At 37.2% G+C, this 18588-nt stretch overlaps 1 protein-coding gene across 4 annotated transcripts in view; it reads left to right on the top strand.

The window, feature by feature from the left end:
- Positions 1–18588, top strand: part of LOC115434474 (SH3 and PX domain-containing protein 2A) — a 51650-nt gene that overhangs the window by 1100 nt on the left and 31962 nt on the right. For 2 of the 4 annotated variants that reach the window (XM_030156441.1, XM_030156439.1), the window contains exons 2-6: positions 959–1039; positions 6470–6545; positions 7321–7397; positions 10036–10127; positions 13616–13654. In XM_030156441.1, coding sequence (XP_030012301.1) covers positions 959–1039; positions 6470–6545; positions 7321–7397; positions 10036–10127; positions 13616–13654 — 365 coding nt within the window. The remainder of the gene's footprint in view (positions 1–958; positions 1040–6469; positions 6546–7320; positions 7398–10035; positions 10128–13615; positions 13655–18588) is intronic. The other 2 variants (XM_030156442.1, XM_030156440.1) reach the window with 1 other exon arrangement.

Here is an 18588-nt window from a genome sequence, read left to right as displayed (position 1 = left end):
TACTAATATTTCTTAATGTACTGTTTTTATATATATTCTTCAGCATGTAAATAGGGTCTTGCACAAACATTAGAGGGGTAAAGTTACGTGTATGTCCTCAAACAGCCTCACTTTGAGCCATGCTGTTACCTCAGTTCAGAGTGTTTGGTCACGCTGTCTGTATCTAATTTGCGAGTTGCTGCAGAACTTCTTCTTTAATGAACTGTGTACAGAACGAAGACAGCATTTTTCAACTGCTAACTGATGTACTTGTAGATTGGCACCATATGTGTGAATTTTTCTTCAGTAAACACTTTGGAGTTTAAATGAAGATGCATTTGTTGAAGACATCTGTTTCCGAATTTCAGTGCATGCACAATTGTTTGGAGGCTCTTTACTGTTGAGGCAAATACAGAATTATTTTTGGTAAACTTCAGAGAAAAGTATTTTGTTCTGTAAATGACTGATGTTAGCCAAGGACAATGTGGTTGCCATTTCAGCTTCTGTATGAATAAATGCTTCCGCCTTTCCAGTATCCCTGGTGCAGATAGAGCAGCATATAACGGGGGCATTATTTGTTTACTGCCGTACTGGATCGGGATAGACAATGTGATGGAAAAATAGAAATACATTACAGAATAGACTACATAATGCATAGACAAATACTCAAATATTCATTGAACAATTGAAAACAACAAAACAGTATATGAAAAACAATTTTAAATACTATATTCAACTACATTTTATATGATAAACAGTGTGTTAGTCTGTGAAATAGTTCCAATCCCTTATGTTTGATGGGTTTCCAGTGTGTGACAAACATAATGAGTTTATTTGACCTTTGATGACCTCCTTAAGTTAAGTCACTCAGGAATGTCATTAGAGGGAAGTAAAGCCAAAGTGAAGCTATAATGTCTTTGGCAAAGTGACGTTGTTCCTAATGGGCTTCTTTTGTTTGTGCTCATCTTTCTTTTACTAGGTGTATCTCATCAATGTGACATATTCAGATTCCACTTCCCATGTCATCTACAGAAGATACAGCAAATTCTTTGACCTACAGGTATGTGACACTGAAAAAAAATTCTGCTTCTGTCACTATTTCTGCTATTTTATCATGTAGCGCTTGCTTTGAAGAGCGCTATATAAAAGCAGTGTTACTTACTGATTCTGGGCAATTGACATTTCACATTTGGCTTTATTTAATTTAATACTGAAATGGAGAAAATTTAGACATGTTTGTTGAAGATAATGCTGTAACACTTTACATTGTGTGATGTGAATGGTCTGAATGAGTTTGGGGTCAGTTTCTGTTCAGTTGCTGGAAGGGAATATGCATAGTGAAAGGCTTTATTTAAGACCAGCAGTGTCTGCACAGCAACAGGCTAATGGGGGCAAAATTGCGGCAGATGCGTCATAGTCATTTGTATAAAATGAAAGCAGGAAATGTGACCTTAGAGTTTTTAGCAGTCTATAGATGACTTCAGCAGAATTTATGGATTTCTAACAGTGAAAAAAAAAAAAAAAAAATCAGTTCTCCCACACACAGGGCTAAAATATATCAGCTATAACATGTTTCAATCCAAACAGAGTTGAGTAGTAATAAGGTAATTGTAACTGACTCAGAACTACCTTTGTAAAGTAATGTACAAACCAAATTACATGCAATCACTGGCATTGACCAAAATAACCATTAAAACTAAGGGTAAAATAATGTGTAGTTGTACACAAAGTGATCGAAGTACACACCCTATTTCTATGGTTTCTAAAATGCAATAAAATCTAAAATCCAGATGTGTTAATTAATTTAAATTATTAAGTGTCAAAACTACAAAGAAAATACTTTCACTGACTCATCATTTCTTGCAAATACCTGTAGTGGATGTGCATGATTATGTCCAGACCTGTTACCAGTTAATCTATTAATTATGGAATCTTCTCTTTGTTTATATTCTATAAACTTGGCAATTGATTTATTTTTTTAGTGTACAAGTGTCACAATCCTTATTTGTTTATAGGAGCAACATACAGTTCAGTTGGTCATGTACTTTTACTAATTAAATAACATTTTGCAGGAATGAACAAATCACAGATTTTAGTTATTTAAGAAATGTCCCAGTTTTTATGGTAATAGAGGCTTGTAAGTCATGGAATAACAAATAAAGCAACATAGTAAAAATAAATCTTGATTTGGATCATTTAAAAAGCAGTGAATTTATCCAATCTTCCTCAGGTAACTAGCCTAATCTTTATTAGGTCGTTAAAACCAAGTCATTGTCAGCTGTTATCCTTGTAAAAGACCTTCTCCTGCTCCTTGCCCTTAGTCAGACTGTTCACTACAGCGCTGATGCTCTGTTGGACTAACTGTGTTTGAAGGCAGCAGAGGAAACCCTTTGTTCTTTGGTCTCTTGCTAATAGCCAGGAAAATTCTGCCCTGCTCATGGAAACAGAGCTTCTCTCCTGTCTCTGTAAACATTAGTGTTACCCATAGAACCCTGCTGCCGGGGTGTGTGCGTCTGGCCATGTTAATCCGTGAAGAACAACAGTCTACAGCTGTCCATACAAAACGGGTGGGGATGGTGGGTTTTAATTGTTCTTATATGAAAATACTCATATAGGTGAAATAGGAAGTGTCTTAGGTGCAGCACAGAACTATCTCCATCTAATTCACCCCAGTATTGAAACATTTTTGGAATGAACAAGACAACAGATAAGGTTAAGATACAGTGACACTAGGTGCTTAAAGCCAGAAAACTAAAAGGGATTTTAAGTGTAAAAAATTTAAAACAAACATGGAATAACTGTTTTTCTTCCCCATTTTGTATCCTTATATCGACACATTTCATGGCCGTTGAGTATTTTCTCCATGATCATTTTTTCATATCTACAATCCTTTATCATGTAGCTCATCGGCCGATTTGTTGAAAACGTTTGTCTCTTTTCCAAGCAGAAACTGAGCTTTTGCTTGTGTGTCTGCCAACTAACACCTACAGTTAGTTCCAAATTCTGCAAAGCCCTCTGTTTCTGCAGCACAATTGCATGTTTTATGTTCACTGTAAGCTGTCAGGATAAAACCTCACAAAGCCTCACAAAATGTGACAATGGCCTCATTTGATAACCCTTAATTTAGAATGAAATGCTTAGTAAGGTCACAAAACATAAAAGGCCTTTTAAGCAATTGCCAATCTTTTATTTATTTATTGTCTAAAAGCAGAGAGGTCTGTATAGCTGGTCATATAAATCCCTTGTCAACAAAAGGCAGCTTTACAGTATGTCTTTTAAAGATGAAGTATCCATTTTCATTGCCAAATGGATGTCCAAAAGTGCACTCTCTGCTAATGTTTTAAACCTCTCACTGGACTCTATAACTCATAACAACTCCTCCGGGAAGTAATTATCATAAATTATCAAAAACCCATCTCCCTTTTATCTGATTTCTTCTCCCCATATCTTTTCTGCTGACCTAAAGTGAGGTTTGCTTTTTGTTGAAAGTGCAGAGAGTTAAGTAGATAGATTCTCTCTTTTAGATCCATTTGTTTTCATTTAGAATAACGCTGAGACTGAATTTTCTGGTGTGCGAGGGAGATGTTTTTGACCAACATGTATTTGACGTGAGCAGAATTGGTCAATGTGTCAAACAGAGTTTACCTTCGAGTGAAGTGTGTGAGGTTTCCCCCCCTCCACACCCTTTAACCACAGAGGACTGAGCACATGGGTCACGGCATTCCACTGGGGGATTGTGGAGTGTGCATGCTGGCCTGGTTTCCTTTTGGACAATAACTTCTCCAAAAATCCCTAAGTCGACATTATTTTTGGATTGGGGAATTGGACCAAGGTCTTTTCTAGCCTGTCTGTGTTAGAATGTGTCTGGCCTACATACCTACATATAAGATTAGCCTTTAATAAGGTTAGTACTGTTATCAAACCTGGGGAGTGGGGAGCATGTAATAGCTGAAAAAAAAGTTGCAGGTTAGTCTCAAGTACAAGAGATATTAACCAGAAGAAACCTAAATGTGAGTTTTAGATTATAAAATGATATGTAGCATTGCATCAATAGCATTGCATGCATAAAAAATTTAGTTTTTACTGAATGAGCAACAATTTCTGTCCAACACGGCTGTTGCACTATAATCTCTTTGCAGTAAACAACGGTGAAGTAGATGTCAAAACACAGCCCAGAGATGGAATTGGATTGTTTTCCCACTCAAACATTCCTCCCAACTCCCCCTGTCTGAGATTCCTCTCAGAAAACTGTCTTTGTCCGATACACAGTGCACTATCTCTCTTCCCAGCTCTCTTTGTCAGTATCACCCTCCCCATTCCTGTCAGTGCAATTAAGTTTAAATGCTTGAAATGATTGTCATTGTGTAGTACAGACACTGTATGGGGTTTTAAACATTACCATCATTAACATTCACAGTGTCACGATGCTAAAAGACACATATATTGATATGATGACTGAGTGCACTGTCTACTACACTGACCCTCAGCTGTTTTTAAAGTGCTAATTGTTGAGTGTGGAGAAGGAGACTAGGAAATGTGATTACATCACTGCACCTGTTGCTACACTGACATATTCATTTTCCCACTGGAACCCTAGACTGAAAACTGTAGCTTGCAGGGTTTGGGAAAGTAATATATTGTAAATACAACATTGTCGGCCAAAAGTCTAAAGCCCCTAAATTGAAGGTGAAGGAAATTTGAGAAATTTCTGCTCTCAGCGTTTTGTTCCACATTATTTCACTGTTGTCATAGAAACAGCTTTCACACCTGTCCTGTGGAGCACTGAGTGTATCCAGGCGGGTCCCCAGGGCGGATGTCATCATCGCTTCTGGATGAGAAACCTCTAAGTCAGGCGGGGCGGTTTCTGAGGTGCTGAGTGAACACTCCCATCTTAGAGGGAGTATATTACTACATCCAGCTGGGAAACTGATAACATGATGAGTGTGCAGACAGTGTGTCAGACAAACAACAAAATTGCCAATGTACAGTAAAAAACTGTGATTTTTGAAAATTATACTCCAGGACTTTAATTGTATAGTTACTATAATGTCCAAAGGAAAACAGTCTGGTTTGAAAAGGAACATTAAACTTCATCATAGTAGGATCAGAAATCTCACCAGGATATGTTTATGTGCATTTCTGCCTTTTTAGGCAGGTGTGGTTAACCAGTGCTGTTTTTATACTCAGCATTTTACTTCACCCTTAAAACACAATAATGATGGCAGCCGTCTTCAAAGGAAACCATTCTGTGTTAGCTGTCCATATTCCAGAGGAAGGGGGAAATGCCAAGCCCTGAAAGAAATTTTGAGTTTTAGCAAAGGCAGCACATGTGTACAGAAAAGGCAGAACCACAAGAAGAGAAACCAAACCTCTTCTTACAGGAGAAGTCTCACAAACAACTCCTACAGGCCCAGACAGAGTGGATCCAACCCAGAGCAAAGCTGGTTCTGTTTGTCCACCTGGTCCTTTTTGGCTTGGTCTATGGACCAGAACTAGTTTTCTGGACTCCTCCTCCCAGTTTAGTGTGCTTTAGTTTAATGCTCACAGTCATTGTTGTTTAACAGAGCACATCTGGAACAAGGCAAAGCAGAGTTAAGGCAGAGTTACATCTGGATTTCAGTGTACTGTTTCTGTAAGATGCTCTCATGTGCCTTCAGGATTTTATCATGATTTATTTGATGAGGAAACTAGAAACATTTGACCATGATGCTTACAGGCACATACACATTTGCAGAGCATGTTAATCCAACACTCATTAAAACGTGCTCATACATCATACATCATACATAACACAGCACATGTTGCTTACACACTTGGGAAACATGTTCTCATATACAGTATCCAAGAAGACGCATAAAAAAGTTACAAACTGCGACAGTGTGTAGGATGGATTGTATGCTGTCTTCTTGAATAGCTCTCAAAGGTGTCATTTTCTCCATAATTCTTTTTCAATTTAGTCCCATATCTCCAAATAGGCAGGCATCTCAAGTGTAATTCACTTGTACTTTTGTGTGAATAGATCTTGAATAAAGAGCACCACATTATCTACAGGGATGGACTCTTAAGCTCCTTATGTGGAACTTGCTTTTGAGGCTTTTGAGGGTTTTCCCGGATAATATGGGTGACGCAACCTTGTCTGCTGCACCACAGATCAAAGTGATCCCACTGTTAGTTACACGACATAGTAACTGTTCTGAAGATGTATAATTACACCCCATATTACATTCATGTTACAGGGAGGTCTTCTGTTACTGGAGTTTATACCCCCATGTTGTCGTTCTTCCAATCTCAGATCCTGTCACTTTGAACTTTCTCTGATAATCTTGTGATAGATTAAAGACAGTTCATGTGGTTTAGCCATAAAACAGTCAGAGGACAATAATTCTTTGCCATTTCTTCTTTTTACTACTCAACTACTGTATCAGATAAGGTTGTTTTGAAGTTTTACCACTTAGTCCATGGTTTCTAATCCTATGGCTCCTTCCTGCAGATGCGAATCCTTGACAAATTTCCAATCGAAGGAGGACAGAAGGATCCCAAAAAGAGGATTATTCCATTTCTGCCAGGTAAGAAATGTTCACAATACAATATGGCATGATTTACAACTTATTCATTCATTCATTCATTTTCTGAACCCGCTTTATCCTCACTAGGGTCACGGGGGATTTACAACTTAATTTCACTTTAATTGTATATGAAGTGTATTCTCAAGGCTCAAATATTACATATATTATATTATATTATATTGTATATTCTCAAAGGCTGAATTATTAGCCGCACAAATGCCTTCAGATATTTTCAAGAACAGCAAGCAAATGTTTGTCAGTCCTCCTACATGCTCCATAGCATGGCCTACCACATTGCATTATGTTATTAACTACCATACTCCTCCCAAGCCAAATCAATTTGTGGCCTGCCATAGCAGTAGGAGTATGGCAGAGAGGGATTTGTCTAATCTGATAAACTCATTGTGGCCCAGAGCAGAGGAGAGCGCAGAAGAGTCCCTTTGTTAGACAAGCTTTACTGCTCAAGTCTGCCCAGTGCTGTTTTGATCTTCTGTTAAACCCACCTTTGGGCTGATCTATATGCCTTTACACACAACAAACAGCACACACATTTTCACTGCTCAGTGGGCTTTCTCACCAATATTAATAGCTGCTTTACTGAGAGGTTTAACTTTTGAGAAGGCAAAAATATATTTACTGCAGCCATCTTTGAACATTTAGATTGGAGAAAATCTTTTTGGAATTTTATGTAGGATTGTTGAAAAGATATATTCTAATCTCTCTGCATGAGCCCCTTAAAAGTGTGTTTGAGCAACAATTCTGTATATTTCACCAGGTAAAGTTTTGTTTCGGCGAAGTCACATAAGAGACGTAGCTGTCAGACGACTGAAGCATCTGGATAACTACTGCAAGGTACGACAAAGGCTATAAAGACAGAAACAAAACTCAGAATAACTGAATAGTTTTATCTATTATTTGCAAAATTACAGATGGGTTTCTTGGGTAAAAAATATTGACTACTCATTCTTTGGTTAAGTGTTGGCAGGAACAGAATTGATCGGGGTTTATGGCCACTCCCTGTGAGAAATTTGCCACAGAAAATTCAATGCAGGCCTCAGCATTTATCTTCCCCGCCAGCCTCAACAGGAAAGAAACAGCTCTATCTGCATTGGTCATTTCCTGTCACCAATGTAAATAGCCGGCTTATAAAGGAAACAGGGGAAATGGGGGCACACAGGGGTAAAACAGAACCCGAAGAGCAAGAATGAATCAGCAACTGTACTCGTAGCCCTGAATGCAGATGACTGCCTGACCTTCTTCTGTTCATTAGGTCGAGGAATGTGGTGCAGGTGCGGTGCCAAGTGTAGCAACAGTTTCATTTAGAAGAACTGAACTAGATTTGCTGTGAAGGCAAGAGACTTAAAGGAAAGCCTGTCTTGAGAAAACAAGATTTCTTTTTTAATATTGTTTCTGACTCGCGTGCAGTGGGCTGAACCATCCCTTTTTGAATGTATACATATGCAGCTGGGACTGAGGTTTGCTATATCACCCCTGTGTGTTTTCCTTTGTGCTTCCCTCACTCTGAGCTCAGAACTGTCTTCCTTCCCCTCCACACCCTCCACATCTCCGCCTGGTGTGGTCTTCCCATCCTACTGACGTACATACAATGACTAAGAGTTACAAAAACTGGTTACTCATTGCCATTCAAACCAAACTTAAGCACTTTTTTTACCTTTAAATAGTGCTGGGCAGATTGACCAAGCATTTATAAGACACTATTTTTTTGTGTTTGGTAGTTTTACAGTATGTTAATGTGTATTTATATTTCATGACTAGGCCTTTATATAGGTTTTTGTGGCTTATTCTCCTGTTATTGGTGTCTGGAATATAAAATATTTCAATTTCACCATGTATATAATAGAGGCTTTACAATAAGATTGCCTATTTTTACTGTGAAAACTATAATGAAGAAAAAACAGAAAGTGAAAATGTTTAACACCATCCACTAGTTCGCGGATCTGGAGGGAGTTCGCCTCAAAAAATCTGGTGCGTTTCTTCGTAACACCTAAGAAGAAAAGTAAGCAGTTAAACAGACAGCAGAAATGTGGGAGGGAATGTGGAGAATTTGATGTAGATCACACACGTCTTTTGGAAATGTGATAAAATAACTGTGTTTTGGGAGATGGTGTGTGGGGTGCAACATCAAATAATGGGGTATGAGATTCCAATGTGCTGTGATGTAGTGTTTGTGTAACTTGTCTGATGGAAATGTAGTGGGAAACGACATATACTTGGTTAAAATACTTTTGGTGGATTGCAAAAAAGCTATTACAAACAACTGGGCAAAGACAGAACCACCAACGGACCAACCGATGGATCACAATTATTGAGGGAATATATACAATGGAAAAAATAACTCACAAACTGCAACTACAAGAGACACAAATGGACAAAAAATGGAATAAATGGACTGATTACAGAACCCAGAATAGTGGAAGGACTGAATAATGTGAATGTAGTGTTGTGTAGTGTATCCAAGCAAGGTTTGTTTGTTGGTTTTTTGTTGTTTTTGGTGACTGTGTTTATAAAATTTCAATAAAAACTTAAGTGAAAAAAAAAGTTTAACACGGCTACAACCTGAACGCTGCATCTTAAAAATAAACAAGTAGTTCTATAAAAAAAACTATTAACTGTCCTAAAATGCCAAGGTGCATTACATAATGAAATACATTAGAGGTTTTACTGATGGTGGATTTTTAAAGACTGATATAGGCAAGGCAGGTTTATTTATATAAGACATTTCATGTACAAGACAATTCAAAGTGCTTTACATAAAACATTAAAAGCATTACAGCAGGGAAGCAATAAAAAGTATAGGCATGAGAAAAAAAAACAGACAAAAAAAAAACAACATAAGTTTTATATGTACAGTAGTATAGTTTGAAGATATAAACTGGAACACAATAGAAGAATAGAATAGAATAGAATAGGCTATTGTCTGCTACTCTAGCACTGAACGTCATTGTCAGAGCAATTAATCAATAAATCTGAAACTGAATATCACATTAAAAATAAACAAACAGCTGATTGTAGGTTAATTTTGTTAAAGTTGAGACACATAATATTATAAAACTTATGGAGCCTAGTTCTGCAGATACTGACATTGTGCAAAGTATTTTATCGGCACCAGTATATCAGCCATGACAAGACATTAACCCTACACCATCTGTAAGAGAATCATGTCTTTACATATAGTATGTGGATTCTTTCTGCATTCATAATGTCACACAGAGAGTGAGCAGTGGTAATTGACTTTGATGTTATGAGTTATGAGCACTTTCAGGAAGTCTAAGCACTATAATACTGTATATGATTTGCAGCATATTGAAGCATTGCAGCTGTTGTTTGATCTATGCTACATTATGATCAGATCGTGCATGGAATCAAAACTGATATTCTTGTTCCTCTACTTTATCGCCCACTGTTACCTTTAAAGTATTATGTTCTTTACTTGCCACAAGTAGTTCAAGTCCTCCTTTCCTTCCCACAGGCTTTGATGAAGCTTCCCTCCCACATTTCCCAAAGTGAGGAGGTTCTTAAGTTCTTTGAGACCAAGGCAGAGGATCTCAACCCTCCTGCAGAGTGAGTAACACTTACTGAACACTTTAAGTCACAAAATATCACGGAACACCAACATCCTTACTATTAGATACCAAACATTGCCCTCTTGTGGGTGGGTTTCAGATTGTGTGTTTGTCCCCTTCAGCAGCTGGGATAGATGTCTTTAAACAACACCGACATGGCTTTGTTCCGCCTCAGACATGATTGATTGATTTTGGAGGAGAGGCACTATGTTTTATTAATAATGATTTCTTTGAGGTGACACCTGAACCCAGAACGAATGCGTAAGGCTCAGTGGTGTCATAAGAGTACAGATGAGTTCAAGTTGCAGGGCAGATGAGGCTCTCAGTCTGGTCATTTGTCATACTCACTTCAAAGTCAGTGGAAGTAATTATAGACGTGCCCCTGTTGAGTGGGTGCTGGATTATTTTTGTTTAAATCATATTCCTTGTATTGGATTTGTCTCCAGTTCAATTTCTTTGAAAGCGCCAGTTTTACTCACCACTGTGTCCAAAAATCACTTCCTTATTAAGACACGAGTTTGAACTCATCAAGCCTGTCTGAAGAAGAAGAATGTGGTCGAGTAACGTCTTGAGTGGGCTCCCCACTACCACCAGGCTAACCACCTCTAACCCCAACACATATACAAGTTAATCCCACTTCAAAGTGAGATCCTCCTCCAGTCTCCCTGCACAGCGCATATTGAGATGTTGAGGTCGGGAAGCCATGCCACCCAAGTGCTGAGTTCACTGTCCTGAACGTAGAAAATCCACACTTAAAAATGACTTTTAAGAAGGAAAAGGAGACAAAGGATAAAGACTTCTGAATATTTTTTCTTATAATTACAGAAAGTACAACCCCATTGTGTCAGATGCACAAAAAACACTGTTTATGGGGCATAAGACGGTATTTGAAATCTCTTTGACGAGACATTTTAGAGACAATTGAACAGATTAGTGTTGCTAAATGACCCACATTTTTACTTTTAAATTCATTATTGCTTTAGTTGGACCATAAGGGATTATCCAAAATAAGGAGCGACTTCATATTGAAATAAATGTTGGAATGGCAATCAATTAAAGTTTGCTCTCTGATGGGACATTACTGTGTTTTGACCCTTATTCATTAGCGCTTACCTACACAATGTAAATTATCAGAATGACTGCAAAGCTACCACTATTAAGTTCTATTCTCACTAGAGAGGTATTTGAAATAAACATGGAAATATAAGCAACATATTTAGAACTTAAAGACCTAAAATGTTTTTGTGGTGGCTTCTAAATTATTTTTTCATCTAAACCTATTCCTTCCTAAGTGATTTATGATGATTTATTATTCATCCGCTGCATTTTGCTTTTTTCAGTGATAATCATGTACTTCCTATATTTAATTTAGTGATCATGCAGATGCTCATTCATGCTCAGAGTAAATTCACAAGTTATTATATCAGTAACTGAATGCAAAAACAAACGTCTTCAACCACTGTCATTTGTCAAACTACGTGGGTTTCAGAAGATGACGGTTTTTATGAAGGGTCAAACTTGATGCTCGTGGAAAAACTGAGAAACTGTTTTTTTTGTAATTTTTTATTTACAAATTTTTTTAATTTTTTTTTTTTTTTAGAAACTTATTTTTGAGAACTTGTTTTTTTTACTGGAATTATGTACATGTATTGAGAAGATTAGTGTTATCAAATATTTTAGATTAATAGATGCTTTTGGTTGAAAGCGACTGTTTGGGTCTTTGAAGGAAAAGTAAGTTTTAGGAAAAAGAAAATCAGTTTTTCTCTGCTTATAATAACTGAAATCCAGTGTCCTCATTACTTCAGTGTTTAAATACATGGCTGATCATACATGACTAATTTCATGATCTGCTCAAGGACTATTTTCTCCACAAGCAGCACTATTCCTACCAATTACAGTTTAATGCTTTCCCTGCATAAACTGAAATGGTTGCTATTGCCATCTACTGGTCAACTGATGTCACTGCACCAAATTAGAAAAAGGAAAATTAAATTCATGTGGTACGTTGTTTGGTCACAAGAGGGAGCCTTGCATAGTTAATATAATTGCAAGAGAAGATTTTTTTTCCCCCGCTTTGTGGCATCAGAATGCACTAATCGAAGCCAGAGGTTGTGTGTGTCACAGACATATGCTTTCTAGCAAGGGAAAATGTTTTGTTTTTATGGCTTGATTGGCCTCCTAAAATGATCATAAATTCAATTTCAAAGCTTTGTTAAAACTGTACTGCTTTGACCCCTGTGGGAAATTCCTCAACAGTTGAAGATGGTAGTGAAATGCTAGTAAAAATGTTTTTTCTTTTGTCAAGACTCAGGTGGGTGATCAATCATTTCCTGGCTGATACGTAACTGGAACTGTTTGATTATGCATTATTCTTCCAAATAATTTATATGCAAAAAGTGTGAGGCCTTTTAAAAGTTTCTTATATCTTGTTATAAACTGAGGGTGGAAGTGAACTGTTTTATAAAACCACTATAAAACTTGCTTTGGAGAAATAATAAAGGCTGAATGATAAACAAATATATACGGCAAATTGGGTCCCTGTCTGTAGCTCCAATTACAGGATATGACAGAAGGAATATTTAATTATAGACTTGAAACTTCTTCTATGTAAATTAATCCCACTGGCAGATACAAAACATAAATAAAGCTTTTCATAAACTCCAGCACGTAATTGTGCTCAGGTGTAAAGTTGTTTAGCCCCCAAAAAATTCCACACACAGGTAATTACAAACCAAGTGATATCGTACCTGCAATGTAACTTTGCATAGCATTATATTTTTAGCAAGTGATAAGAAGTTTTTATTTATTTATTTATTTATTTATTTGCACATCACAAACAGCAAGGGAAAAAGAATAAATAAAAAAATATTTTCATGCAAGTAACACCATTGTGCAGGAGAGGATAGAAGCCAAAAAAGACTCATATAAATACCTCCCTGGAAATAAACAATACACAGAAAAAAAGAATAAAAATACAATTTACTGAAATAATAATCTAAAAAAAAAAAAAATACAAATACAAAACTAATAACATAAAGCCTTTAATTTTTTCATAAATTAGACTCCTCTCCAGAGGCTTTTTAAATAACGATAAAGAAGACGTTGATTGAAGTTCAGGTCGTAGATTATTCCAAAGAAGTGGCCCACAATATTTTAGAGAATACACAGTTATATTTTACTGATCCTCATGGGTAATGCGCTCTTTGCATCTGATACGTCCTAATATGGTAAAGTGTCTAATTTTATGGCCACTACCACGGCCATGAAATATAACAATTATTAAAAACATGTGTATAAAAGCATCACCTCCAAGTTTTCTCTACTGGTAAATGGTTCAACCGTACCTATTTCTAGCAAAATATCCCAACATTGCCTCTGTTACAGTCATTTTAAAAGGAGTAGTATAACCATTTATTTATTTTATATTAGAGCTTTTATTCAGTTTATGTTGTTGGTACAGAATTATAATCTGTCTCATTTGCCCAGTTTGACAAAATCTGCAAAGATTTCTGCAAAAATCCAAAGGTGAGCATCTCTACTCCCTCCTGACTGCAGTCTAAAACAATCACTATTGCTTGCTTAGGAATGAGACTCCACTTGCATTAACAAACAACCAGTTTGCAGCACAACACAGGCAAGGAAACAGCTTAAAACCTTTAAAACCTCAGCCTTAACCATTGCCACCCCCATCACTACTCCTAACCATGTCTGTAAAATACAGTGATTAATATATGGATACCTCTGTTTGTCTCCAGATGGGAGGTAGGTACACACATAGTAATTGTGTAAACATATTTTTCATCCCTGTGATTAATACAAGGACTCCCTCATGCATGGACTAAACTGTAACAAGAGACGATATAATTGTTTTAAAGTCTTTTGTTTTACAGCCTTAAATTTAATATTACAACAGTGTTTCACCACAAGGGAAGTTATTAGTGGTTGATTTGTGGTCAGATTACCATTCTTTTCCCCTTACATCATTGTGAAATTATGACCAAGCTTTACTTAAAATTTGGGGCTTCACTTTACTGGACTGGTGTGTGTATTTGTGTGGATATGAACGAGCAGATTTCTTACTTTTCTTAAGTTTATTCACACTGCTCTTTTTCTGTATTCAAACCAGACGTCCAATCTGTCAGAGTGATTTCCTGTTCAATGATGTTGACCTATTGACCCGTGAGTTGGAGGTAACTCCAGCAGAGGTTAATCTTAGGTCATCTTTGGACAGCAGTGTCTGTGTAATGTATACACGTAGCAGGGCAGATACTTCAGTCCTCTGGCTTGGCTGAGAAATGTGAGCAAAGGACTAATATCTCACACATTCCATTTCTAATAGGCCCACCTACAAAGAGTGAACTGCAGTTATGTGCAAACAGATGGTTATTCTCAACTGAAGCTCAGGATGGACTCTCAGGGGTTTAGATTTTTAATGATGTGTTCAGCCCCTCCACTGTATGAATATGTGTGCTGAATGTGCATCTTCTGGCATGGCACATTATAAGGTTAACGGAATACAAACTGTGAATCACTCCACTCCATTTTCTTGTTAAGCAAATATTAAACTTTGCCCCCAAAACGCAGGCACCAAGTCTTAAAAATTTAATAGCGTTTGGACATATTTTGCTTCCCTTAACTTCCACACATCTATTAGATTTTACTAGTGATAGGAGGAGGAAAGTGCACAGAGCCAGAGTTGTGTGCTCAGTCTCCTCCTGGGAAGAATATTATTCCAGCTCTGTGCAAAGGGTCACTAGCGAGCAGGGCAGGTCAAGCATCTACTTTATCCCCATCATTTCTCTTCAACCCTCTGTAGCCCTTCCTTCAGTTTCATCTCCACCCTAGTGGATTTTGGCAAAATAAACAAGGCATTCATCATTTAATGCTTGAGAAATGCGTTATTGTGTCACATGGTTTGGCTTGTTGGGCTATTCAGCAGCAAGATAACAGTATAACCCTCATTCCAAAAAAAAGTTGGGGTACTGTGGAAATTGTAAATAACAACAGAATGCAATTAGTTGTAAGTCTCATCAACCCATACATTTTAGGCAGAGAAAGTGTATTGTTGACAGCAACGCATCTCCAAAAAAAGTTGGGATAGGGCCATGTTTACCTTTTCTTTTTAACACAAGTCCATAAACATTTGGTAAGTGACTAGAACAGCTGTTGTTCTGTTCTTGTCTGACATAAGATTGTGGCTGCTCAACAGTCTTAGGTCTTCTTTACCATATTCTTCATTACATGATATGCTACATTGTTTCCCTCATTTAAAGGTAGGGGAGCATTTTTGACTATATTCCTTAAAATCCCCTTCACACCCTGATTGCGACCAATTGATTAAATGCTCCAACACAAAAATAAAAAATTTTAGTCACCTGTGGAATGGACAGGACTGAAAAAACATCATCCAATCATTTTAACCATCCCATCAAAATGATTGAATGGTGACATGTCTATCAAACTCAACTGCTATTTGTCCCTCCCCCTTTCCCCCTCTGGTATTAAACGTTACTCTGGAGGCGTGGCTTCAGGGGGAAATCTGAAGGAAGGGGTTTGGACTTTTGAATTGTGTATTGTCAAAATGTAGCTGCTCGAACCATTTCTCCAGAATCTCCTAACCTGCCTTTAAAGATCAAGACTGCTGGTAGGCCAGTTCAGAAATGATAGAAGTCATCCAGCCCAAATTATACTAAACCAACAGCAAAACGTTCTTCTACTACGAAGCCATTCTGCTGTAATACATGCAGTTTAGCATTGTCTTGCTAAAATACTCATGGCCTGAAAAAGACATTATGAAGCTGAGATCATATGTTTATCTCAAACCTGTATAGACCTTTCTGCATTGATGGTACCTTTCCAGATATGCAAGCTGCCATTGTATAGACACTAATGTACCTCCATACCATCACAGATGAAGGCTTTTGAACTTAGCACAGATAAATCAAGATAATTTTTTTCTTAATATAATACATGTTCTCATTTTGATATGTTTTCTATGCTCTACTGGAAATAAGATATGGGTTTATGAGATTTGCCTCTCATTGCATTATGTTTTATTTACTTTTTTTTTTTTTCTAAATATCTTATTATTTCACAAAAGAAAATCATCCAGATACAGTACAAACATAATGATACTGGGTCTTACATTTTGCAATTCTCCTTTGTGCACTCTTCCCACCCCCCACCCCTAAAGGAATAAACCAACTAAACACACTCAAAAGTAACAGGCCCAAAACATTTTATTTACGTTTAACACAGCATCCCAACTTTCTTGAAATCGGTGTTGTACATGTCATTGCCTAAAGAACTACTACCGCTTGCTCTTTTCATTATCTAGGAAAGAATATGGACATTTCAAACAGTACATGGCATTAAAGTTGTTGAGAGTTGAACACCTACTACACATTTCATTCATCCTTTGGAAACCCATGATCTGGGTGTAGAATTGTCTGAGACAAACCACAGCTGTGTTTGTGTTGCCGTAGATTCATTTCTCATCTCATAGACAGTGATGATAGTCAATAAGCTGTGGGTGTGTGATAATTTTCTTCCACACTATGAACATTTCAATAAGATATAATATAAACATTGTTTTCACTGTGTCCAATTTTGTAGAGTGTTCATTGTTGAATTTATTATTTTTTATTTTAAAATCAAGGAAGTACATATTTTATGGTTTTAATGAGCTGAGCAGAGCTGTAAGCTATTACATGTGTGATCTGAAATGTCTCATGCTTGTTCTTGCATCTGGAAACAGAAACACTTGGTGCCAAAAATGACTTTATCTTAAGTAACAAAGGAATATCATTATGGGTAAAAAATATTTTGATTAAACATGGGGTGTTGCTGTGCTTAAACTACCCTAGTCTTTTTAAACTGCTTGCCAGAGACTGACATATATTATTGTTTGAAATTGCAGTGATATTAATGCAAATGCAAAGTTATGTCAGCTAAATCTAAACATCAGTGGCTCATGTTATTCTGAATGACAGGGTCAAATCTGAGTTAAAGAGCCTCGTTTGTACAACACTCTAACATAATATATGTCTGCCATGGCAATAAACTGGTGTCCGTAGAGCTCAGAGGGTTGACAAACCGGCTGTAACCTAGAAAATGCCGGACAAGGCTTATCCAAACATGTACTCATATCCATAACCGACTGTGGCTCCAGTCCTGCTGCTGCCCTCTCTAGAGAGCCAGGTGTCTGTTCCCATCTGCATCAAACCTCAGCTTCTCCTCAGGGCACTTTCTCTGCAGGTCTGTTAACTAAATGGGGACATGAAGCCAGCCAGCACTTCCTAAAATATGTATTGATCTGCGTATACATATACTATCAGTACATGCACGCAAAGATAGTGTCAAACATTGGGATATACTTGGAAGTCTTTATACATTTCCCATTACACAGTATAACACATTCCCATTAACTTGTGTAAATAACTCTGTGAAACATCATTATGTGCAATATGAAATGAGGCATAGTCATTTAAATTAACCTGAAATAATTTTAATGACTGATTTATGTTTCATTTATTTGCATGGAACTGACTCATTTCTGTCAAACGAATGTATTTTTGTTGGCTGAATAGATATAACTGTGTCAGAAATGATCAAAGTTATTCAGTCTAAATTATATTAAATCAACCGCAAAAGGCTTTCTTTTAATTACAAGTGTTTATAACATGTTCACGCAAAGGTTTTTTGACTGCAGGAGAATATATTTAGAGTTTACTCATCATTTGTGCAAGATACATATACATATTGGGGAGAGGTGAAATAATATCTTCCCACCCAATAAGCTGCAAAGATTTGGAGCTTAATGTGAGTTATTTCTACATATGTAAGTCTGAGTCTAGACATGAGCTGTGGTCACAAGGGGATTATGCTTTCTAGTGAAAATCTATTAATGTTTCCCCTTTTTTCGTGTATGAAGGTTGATTTGTTTTGTGCAGGAGTAGGTGGCACACACAGACATACAAAATATCCTTGTGTCTCTTTGCCGATGAGCGTCAAAGCACAGAGGGGGTTCAGTGACACTGATGGAAATCCATTCGGTGTTTGTTACAGTTGAGACATTAGAACAGAAAGACGCTTTCACATCTAAACATGAATGAGACTCATCGGGGGATATGATACTGTTGTCAATTCACTAAATGCTGTTTTGTTAAACGGAGGCAGCTGCATACAGCTCTACAAACAGATACGAACACACATGGCAGTATATAGTACAAAAAGATTAGCTCATTTGCTCTATTACTGTCCTTGACACACTCCCTAACACACATACCCATCCTCCACACGCCTGTATGTGACCCACCCTATCCCCCTCCCTTAATAGTGGGTCAAGTTCTGCATGCATTCTCAACGGGGGTTTGGCTGGTACTCGTGTGCCAACTGTCTTAGGATTGTTCCAGGGACTGAGTTGTGACTGGTTACTGGTTTGATCAAATCTGATTTAC

This window comes from Sphaeramia orbicularis, chromosome 15, assembly GCF_902148855.1.
Source record: "Sphaeramia orbicularis chromosome 15, fSphaOr1.1, whole genome shotgun sequence".
Classification (NCBI taxonomy): Eukaryota; Metazoa; Chordata; class Actinopteri; order Kurtiformes; family Apogonidae; genus Sphaeramia; species Sphaeramia orbicularis.
Note: the sequence above shows the minus strand (reverse complement) of the source record. Positions and strands in the feature narration are given on the sequence as shown.